At 41.4% G+C, this 9,716-nt stretch overlaps 2 protein-coding genes across 8 annotated transcripts in view; one reads left to right on the top strand and one right to left on the bottom strand.

Annotated features, from left to right (window-relative positions):
• Positions 1-9,591, bottom strand: part of PIKFYVE (phosphoinositide kinase, FYVE-type zinc finger containing) — a 62,819-nt gene extending 53,228 nt beyond the window's left edge. For 2 of the 7 annotated variants that reach the window (XM_017735603.1, XM_017735602.1), the window contains exons 1-3: positions 9,287-9,587; positions 6,956-7,137; positions 5,306-5,485 (exon numbers count right to left, since the gene is read on the bottom strand). In XM_017735603.1, coding sequence (XP_017591092.1) covers positions 5,306-5,485; positions 6,956-7,127 — 352 coding nt within the window. In that variant the 5' untranslated portion in view covers positions 7,128-7,137; positions 9,287-9,587. Of the gene's footprint in view, positions 1-5,305; positions 5,486-6,955; positions 7,138-9,286 lie in introns of those variants that run through there. The other 5 variants (XM_017735605.1, XM_017735604.1, XM_008634705.2 and 2 more) reach the window with 5 other exon arrangements.
• Positions 9,592-9,661: 70 nt separating this feature from the next.
• The window catches only part of IDH1 (isocitrate dehydrogenase (NADP(+)) 1, cytosolic), a 17,390-nt gene continuing 17,335 nt past the window's right edge, over positions 9,662-9,716 (top strand). The window contains exon 1 of the mRNA XM_008634704.2: positions 9,662-9,694. The gene's annotated coding sequence lies outside the window, so the exon portion shown is untranslated. The remainder of the gene's footprint in view (positions 9,695-9,716) is intronic.

The raw sequence follows: 9,716 nt of genomic DNA, 5'->3' as shown, positions 1-9,716 counted from the left end.
AGGAATAAAGCTGACAGCTCTGCCTGAAGCCTGTTAACTGTTGCTGTGCAGTAACAGCTATGCTACTGCTTCGCGTGCAGCAGACCAAAAACCCTCCCTGTAATGTGACTAAAACTGTGGGTTCCGTGCCTCCTCTTCAGCTTCCTAGTATGTATTTTTAGTCAATCAGCCCACACATAGCTGCTATGTACAACAAAGAATGCACAACATTTTCCTTTTCAAGAAAAGAAACCCATTTCTGTAACTAGCCACTTGGAATTGATTTCTTTTTAAAAATCAAACAGACTTTTCAGCAGTACGAAGTTGAATATGATTAAAGGGACTTTCGTATTTCAAGAAGACATTGATAATACCAGAGAAACCTCTGGCTCCTCCTTACTTCTATCACAAGATCTATGCTGCGTTTACTTCCTGGTACTCCCTCTGAATTCAAGAGTATCTCCTTCCCAGGAATGTTGCTTCCAATTCAAAGAATTACCAGATAATTCCAACAAATCTTGTCAGGCAAGCGATTCCCAAAATACAAACATACACAGCATTAAAGAAACGCCACACGTAACTCCACACTGGTTCTTGTTAGTTAAATGCCCTTTTCTCTGTTACATAAAACAATGTCAGAAGGATGTCATCTACATAAGAAAAAACATGCCACCAGCAGTAGCAGCACATGGCCAACCTGTTTATACCAGAGAAGCTGACTGATACTCAGATTAAAATTCAGTTAGTTCTTTCCCTTCTCAATCATGAGATTTCTCCCTTTCAGAGGAAAAACACACTGTACAGCAAGAACGTAAGAAGTTATCATTCCTGCAGTAAAGAAAACACTGTCTAAAATGCCATCCTTCAAAAAGAATTCCCATGTATCAATCTTAGGTTAACTCTTACCCCTGGTCCAAACTGCATTATTGCAAGTACCACAGCCATTTTGTCAGCTAATGCACACATGATTTATAGATATATACATTCCCAGTGTTGCAACTGTATTTTCTCATTTCACCAATAAATCTACAAAACTCATGTTCTGTTCCACAAACACAGAAACCCTAAGAGTGTTGTTCTTGCTTTGCCCAGGTAATCATGCCAGCTGCCATCAGTAGTACTTCTGAAGAGTTTTCATATCTCCTTTTGATTTGATCTCAAGAGGGTTGACCACACTTACACATCAAAGTAGTGGTAAGCCTTTTTGGCGCTTCTGAAGCGGCAAACTCAGTATATCACCAAATCATAGAACATTAAGGGGTTGGAAAGACCTTAAAAATCATCTAGTCCCAACCCCCACTGCCATGGGAGGGACACAGAATGCTCCAGCCTTGTCCAACCTGGTTTTGAACAGTGCCAGGGCTGGGCCATCAACAAACTCCCAGGGCAACCTGTTCCAGTGCCTCACAGCTAAGAATTTCTTCTGCCTGTCTAGCCTAAACTTCCCCTCTTTCAATTTGTATCGATGACTCCTTGTCCTGTCACTACAGTTTCTGACAGAGTTCCTCTCTGGCTTTTCTTTAGGCCCCCTTCAGATACTGGAAGATTCCTATGAGGTCTCCAGGCAACCTTCTCTTCCCTAGGCTGAACAGCCCCAAATTTCTTATGCTATTACATATATGCTTTCATATATATATATATATATGTGCTACTGAAAGAAATTTTTGCTTGTCATTGTTACATCTCAGCCTTAAAGATAACCACACAAAAATTAGTGTGGAACACATCTTTTCAGCAATACCAGTTTATGCAGCAATTGTGGTTTTTTCTATCCATTCCCTTCCCATCTCCATGTTCCCTTAACAAAACCTCAAGAAAATGCCAAAGGGATTCCATACAGACTTCAAAATTGGTTTATTTCTAACTTATTTATTGTTCTTAAGTTAAAAATTAACTCCTACAGCTAAAAAAAAAAAGTTAACTTACTTCATCAGTAAACCTCATCCTTCCTCTATGTATTTATGGTTGCTGACCCTTGGTAAAACCTAGGGAAAAAACCTCTGAATTACAGAAATATGTTTTTACAGAGTTTCTTCCATGACTATATAGTATTTTGGCATTCATTTTACAGTGAAAGACAAGGTAAAAAACACCACAAAAACTACTTTGGTGCAATCTAGAGTTTCAGAACTGACCATATACTAATGCAAGAGGTAGATATTCACACAGTTTCAACAACAAAAAAGTACCCCTGCCAGAGATGCCACAGTTTTGCTAATACAAAACAACACAAATTGCTTTCTAATTACTCACTGCCACAGCATAAAATTTCATATTCAAGTTCACTACCACAGTTCAAACATCATGTCTTCCCCAAGTCACTGCTATAAAAAGTATTACCACAAAAAGTAGGGAAAATGTCCTTTGTTTCATTTTACAACTTGCATTTTCATGCTCCAAAATCTTTTTGATTAGGAAAGATGCTCTGGTAATAACTCATGCTCCACAATGACTTCCAGTAGCTCCCACATGTTTTCCTCAGGCCTTCTTCCCCCTATACAATCATTGGCCATTCCTTTCTCCTGCTAAGCTCCTTTGCCACTCCCTACTACTGCCAGTCTGTTAAAATTGTCTAGCATTAACAGCATTATCCTGTGGGACAGGGTAACAAGCTGGAAGTGTTTTTACTACCCATGCTCCCTCTGCAGCAGCTCAGCATTTCCAGTTCTCCCCAACAGGATTTGCAAGCTGTGACATTATCTCAGTGACAACAGTCTCATAATGGGACTATTTTGGTTCAATCCAGCACCTTGAAAGCCCTCATCTGACAGCACAGACACACACGGTCCAATACAACCAGCTGGGCCCACAGTCACTTGGCAGTGACACCAGCTCCACACAACAACGGAACAGACTACCCAAGAGCGAGGCCACACGACCCTCAGATTGCAGAGTCTCAGCACTGCTTCTTGAGCCACACAAACCCCAGAGCATCTCTGACAAAAGCCAGGCATCCAACAGCTCCTCCTATTTTCACAAAAGCCAGTAAGGAGCTATTATAATGTTTTGTGTAAGCAGTCCTGAAGGGAAGCACACAACTGAAACCCTACGTGTCTCATGCCAGACAGTGTCCTACAAGAGCCACCACCGCTCCACATTGTTCTGCACTTGCAGCTGTCAGCCAGCACAGTCCCTGAGCAATGAAAAGATCTGCTGCACAGACACTACAAGCAAATGGACGGATGAGGGGTGAGGGTCAGCATCTTCAGGAACAATTTCATTTCATCACTATTTAGAGGCACCGGCAGCAGCCTTTTATTTATTTATTCCTTTCAGTTTGCTTAACTTGACACATTATTTAAGATCAAGTAGGCTAGAGAGACCTTTGTGAAGGCCTTATATATATTTTTCTGCCTACACTTGCCCACATTATTAAGTATCTAAGTAATGGCAAAGCCTAGAGAGACATTTACAGGTCTGCGGACACAAGGCTACAAGAAAACTCAACTCAATTAGACACCTCGCTGTTACTGAAGTCAGTGGGTGACCCAACCTACCAATCTAGATGTTTATGTAAATCCCATCATTTATTTTCCCACTTTTCATTATTTAGACATTATAATAATTTCTAAGATTATTTGTGCAGCCCAGCATCAGCTGCAATAGCAGAAGTAAAATTCTCTACTACTCAGTGTTCAGAAATCCTCAAAGACCTGATTATTCAGCACCTTTTAAGGTAAAAAAAGGAAAGAAAAATAATCTTCTGAAGTTTGCTTCAAAAAAACCCAATGCCTGATTTTTAGAGAAGGACAATGCAAGTATTTTTCCCCCTCTTCAAATAAAGAGAGATGGCCTAAAAAACTCCCCCAAAACCTTCTCACCAATCCAGTACACTTTTACATGCATTACACAGAGCTCATGTTTGTTACAGCACCAAGGTTATTTGGGGGAAAATACTCAGCAGCAAGTCAGGCCACTCACCACACACTATCACAGAAATCTCTTCCAAAAGTGACCAGAAATTCCTGTTTGGTCTAACTTTACTTCTTTACAGGCTGATTCATCATCACTTTTTTCTAAGCATACTTGCATCCAAACCCAGAGATATGAATGGAGGTCCTGAAAAGAAATTCCTATATGGAATAATACAGCAGCAGTTCCTCACACACACGTTAAACTAAGTCTTATTCCCTGGTTGATTAATCCCAGTGGAAATCAAACAGCAAGATTATTTCTGCCTTCTGAGCATCGAACAACATACCTCACCGGAAGGTTTCTAACATCTAATCCCCAGGCAATTTCCAAGTGATTTATAAGAGGTACCAAGAAAAAGTAGATGGGCTTATCAGCCAAGAGCACATAGCCATTCTTGGAACATTTGAGAAAGTTCTTTAAAAAGAGCCCAAGCAAACAAATCAAAACAAAAACCCCAAACCTTAACTGGTTTGTTGGAAGAAGTACAACTAAATAAGATTAAACAGTACTAGAGGGCAAGGAGGAAGATGATGAACATGTTTAATTAAACATGCAAATGACTTAGATAAAAATGCTAGTTATCTGTACTAGACTTTTGCCTGGCTACCAAAACTACACCTCTTTCTAAAAATCCTATACACATGAACAATATTTAGGATCTGATTGTTTGCACTAGGTACCACACTCTTGGAAATACTGTCTTTCACAAGACTTACCCAGTTTAGCAGTTTCCTCAAGGCTATCACTAACAGACAACAGTAACCAGACATCTCAAGAGGGAACCCTGCAATCTACTTCCTAGCTCTTCCAGATCTTCATAGCCATTACACAGTTGCACCTTAGAAATCACAATCAATTCACATTCCAGCTAAAAGATTCAGTACAGCATCTAGCAATAGCTTCAAGGTTAGACAGGACTAAATTTAAAAAAAAAAAAAAATCTTAAGCACAACTTCCTATTCAATTCTCGTCAAAACAACTACAACCAAAACCTTCATTTACAACTCCCTTGAAGACACAAACATCAAATTCATCCAGACTAAGCACTAGAGTTAGCATGTAGATGTTAAGAAACTGTAGTATCTCAAGATAAAGCAGAAATATTCAGGATCAAAGTTCAAGTGACTTTAAAACATTGGATGTGTTTTAGCAGCCTCTTCAGTTCCAGATTGTTTTCCAATTGAACGAGCAGAGCCCCAATAAGAAGTTGTCTTGCTGGAACACCAAGAAGGGTAGAGGAATATGTTTATGAGGTTAAAGTGCAACCTCACTAACAGAAGCAGTGTAGCCTGATACTAAATTCTGCTATGAATCTAGACACTCAATGAACCTTTGGTCACATCCTTCCATCTCACCCTGAAGTATCCTGGCTAGTACAACATTGCCTTATAGAACAAAGAGCTGAAATTACCCAGAGTTGCAGAGGATCTTCTTTGAAGCTCACCAGTCAGTTGTTTTTTGTAAGGAATTGGTGATCTCAGAGACTGAGCCCTTGTGGGATGCTGAGGACTGGACCAGCCACCACTCAAAGCCTGTGGAACACTCTGTCCTGCCTCTGCTTTCTCTGCCGGGGATGAAAGCCTGCCATCATCTGGAGGTGACAAAGAGCGAGAAACCAACTGTTCAGACATGATAAAGAAATCCAGCAGTGCATGCAAAGCTAAGGGGAAAAAAACTCTCACAAACAGCTGTTTTGGATAATGATTAAACAAAACAAATTAATTTTTAGTTTTAAAAGTACATACACATCATGGAAACAGGACAGTAGGCTGTCTTCAAGGCTCAGACTATTTCAGAAATTCCCTACTGTGAAAAGTGTCAAAAAAAAAAAAACCCTGACAAATTATTCTTGAATATGAACATGAATTATTCTTGCTAAATAGAATAGCTGTACTTGACTATCAGCTTCCACCTTGAAAAGAGTTTTTCAGTTATTTTACAAGCCAGTACTGAGGTCACATTAAAGTTACCACAGCCTTTAATTTCCATCAGCAGATCAAGTATAGACAGGTTCTCATTGATTCCAGTAAGATGCACATTTCATGTGTTATTTCAAGGTTGTTTTCCCATTCACTCAACATAAGACTTTGCTGACTCCAGCTACGTTTGTCAGAAACAAACAAGTGAAGCCAATATTGATCACATTTTATGCTACTTTCAGTAAATTAGCAATGACAGGTGCTCCTCTACTATGCAAACTAATAGCAGCCATACCAAGTAATTAATTTTTCATTTTTCATAAGAAGAGTCTGAACAGATCCATTTGCTTAAGCAAAAAGCTGTCTTGGCCCTTTTCCCCCAGCCCAAACATTGCTGAAGTATGCTTAGCAGAGCTGGATAATGAACAGACTAAACAAAAGCAGCTGACCAGCGTGCCATCTCCAGTGAAGGGATACACAGATTTTGCACAAAACCCAGGTGCTTTCGTTCACCACTCTCTGCAGGATATTTCTTTGAAACAAAAAGGAACTCACACAGTTCTTTTAGAGTTTGCCTACTGAGAACGTATTTCAAGACACAGGCCAAAATCAAGCAATATTTTTTAATATACAAAACTTTCACAACACTTCAGAGTTATGAATGCAAAGCCATGCAAATTAAGTGTGCACTTCCTGCTTTATTTCAGTTCAGCTGTCACCCGGCGGCAGGTACAAGAGGCACAGGAAGGTGAGGGATGGATGAAGTCTGAAGTAAGAACTTGCACTGGAAGGACAAGCACACATTTTGCTCATAGAGCTTGGCAGAGGATTACTCCTACTTTCAGCCAAAAAAATTCATACAGACAAAGGAAATTCTGATGTCAAGCTAAGAATCTATACAATATTATCTGCTAACTGGCTTGTTTTTGACTTTCATGTGCAGCCACAGATTTCCAGCTGTAAGAAGCTGGCTATCTTCTCTCATAATAAAGCTCTACTATGTCACCCAAAACGAAGATGCAACATCTCTCACAAAAGAACTAACCTCAGCCCTTTGACACTATGCTCCTATGTTCAGAGGTGTTTTTACAAGCAGCAAAGGGCATGCACAACCAATGCACACAGCTCCCCCCAGCACTTACCTTTGCTGAAACGGAAGAGATTTACAAAAGAACTGTAAGCTGATTTAAAAGGAGGCTCATCCTGGTCAGGAGTCAGGGGTTTGAAGTGAGTGAGATGAGACGGACTGCTGGGAGAACGAGGTAGATCACTGGTAGAGTCCAATGTGGGAGACCGTTTGTCATCTGCAGCCATTTCACGTGCTCTGGAAAGAGGTCAGCAACACACATTACACATGGGGTGCTGAAACAGAACCTCTTCAGTCTTCTGAACAGGAGGTGTCTCGTTAGATCCGAGAGGAGAGACATTCACCCAACTGACCATAGGCATCTGCTATTAGCACAGATCAAGAGTGCCAGAGGAGCCCATGCCCCTGCCTAGCCACTGACAAGAGAGTGGCATCCCTGCAGAGGACAATTCACAGTGCCTAATTAAACATCCAGAGCAACAAAGTAAACAACCACTACACTGATGACACACTCCAGTTGAGGTTTATGGGAACTTGAAGTTTTCAAATGGAGACTCTGCGTGCATATCACGAAGAAGTTAGACAGCTCTTCTCCTAATGTTGTGACTTCTGCAGCCCTTGTAACAAAACTGAAAACAGGCATGCCTGAGCAAGCACAAAGCAGACTTGTTGTTTGGGCAGGTTAACTTCAGAATGAGAAGTAAAATGAACTACAAACAAAAGCAGGACTGAAAGATTAAGTTCGGTGGGAAACTATTTCCCTCCCCTCTGCATTACAATACAGACCCTTGTGCAAGTTACCAGGGAAGCAACCCAAACTGTGATTTACTGGTTGTCAAATCTAACACCTCCAAACTTCCTTGTTTTCAAGAGCAGCTACATTAAGGAAAAACAAACAAAAACCCCAAACCACTTTCTGTATTAGGAGAAGCCATACTTGTAAACCCCATTTTCTGTGTACCAAAGCTTCCATAGAGCCAAGAGTCATACTTTTCCCCAGCCCATACTTTTTAAGCTGAACAGACACCCAATTTCTTTCACAACACCTCACTCAGCCTGCACTTCTAGCCTGCTAGGCTAAGGTGCTTACCACCTTTGTCTAAGCAAGACTTAGTGAAATGTTTGACAGTACAGGAACCCAGGGAGCTGATGGAACCTATGAGTGATGGCTGATTTTTACCTGTGCTAAGGATCAAAACCCCGTGTGAGCCTACTTCCTGCTTAGCAGCTGATACACACTTCTCCATGAAATAACAATTTCCAGTCCCAACAACTGTTCCCTAGAACTTACAGGCATATATTGCTGACTAGAATATTTTCTTCCAAGTTCTAAAAAGCCACACCAAAAGAAATCTGTGCAGTCCAGAGAAAATCAACGTGATCAGCAAGTGACACTGAAAGTGCTAACAAGGTGCATGCAGCTCATGTGGCAAGCTTTGACTACTCCTACAAAGAATGCTGAAGAGATGATATCTGCAAGTCATTCACATGACTTCTCAGTGGACTTCTGCTTGTTGCTCTGTATAGTAAGCACCTTCAGCTCAGAGCTTCTTTTGCTATTCACATATCCTCAGGAAAGAAAGCAGAGAGGCATCATTTACTAAGTTTCAGGAGAAACTTTGGTCAGGTTCTTCATGTAAGTCTGAGTCTTCGTCTTCCACATCCCTCTCCCCTGTAAGTCAGGTATGTTTTGTGGTTGTTCATTTCAGCAGTATTATTCAAACAGGTGATTTAAACATACTTAAACACCAGAGTTCATGGAAGGCTTTCTTTGAAAAACACATCTTCAGGTAAATTTGGAATTGTTTCTTCAATCTTAAGGCAACCAATAGTTTACTTTTTAAATGTTGAACATACAAGAACGGTGTACCTTCACACATGCTACCACATTAAAAATGCCTCTTTGAAGTCAACCAGTTTTATAGGAAACTACGTTCATTATTCAGCAACTGACTATAGCCTGGCAAGAGAAGACTTACAAGCAAGTCTCTGAACTTGCATTAAATAGATATATGTGATCATAGAAAAATAAAAACTTTAGTTTCAAGGGGGGAAAAAACCCATAATAATTGGTTCTGTCACAGCAGTACTGGCCTAACTAAAACGATTGAAAAGAATAGCATTATACCTGGCATTAGCTCCAAAAATACCTGGATTTTCTGTGCTGTACAATACAGTAGCAGTGGAGTCTATCAGCCTTTCTACGCTTTAGTTGACCCCTATAGGGAAAATAATCCCCTCCACCCCACCGTAAGAAACAGTCACTTATTTGTGTAATATGGGAAATGAGAAAGCAAGGTACACATATCGGTCAACAACCAGAAAACCAGAGTACATTCCTCTCAGGATCCTCCCCAACAGTCACGGGGAATGTATCTGAACTCACCTGAAGCTGCAGCTTCAGCAATCACCAACTCATCACCGATCAAATACGGAGTACGAGGGTGGCTGTGAGCCTCCTCACACGTACTGCTGTTGCATCCAGAGCGTCCCACAAAACTGACCACAACTGCTCAGTGCCAGAAGGATACGACCACTCCTTCTTACATAGACGCTACTCCCAGGCACCTGGATAACACACCCCGGGTGCAAAAACACCCGCAATTTAAACACAACTGCGTGACACACACGCTTCACTTCCAACCTCCGCGCAGGAGCCAGCTGCTTTGCCCTCCCCTCTGTGAAGGGAACACCGCTGCCTTCCCCTGCCTGGGATGGCAGACCCGGAGATCACCTGCGACGGGACGGGGAGGAAGCGGGGGGAAGCGACCGCCGGAGAGCCGCCGCCAGCCGCTACCAGAGGCGGGGCGCGGCAG

The sequence above is a fragment of the Corvus brachyrhynchos genome, unplaced genomic scaffold (assembly GCF_000691975.1).
Source record: "Corvus brachyrhynchos isolate BGI_N302 unplaced genomic scaffold, ASM69197v1 scaffold255, whole genome shotgun sequence".
Lineage (NCBI taxonomy): Eukaryota > Metazoa > Chordata > Aves > Passeriformes > Corvidae > Corvus > Corvus brachyrhynchos.
Note: the sequence above shows the minus strand (reverse complement) of the source record. Positions and strands in the feature narration are given on the sequence as shown.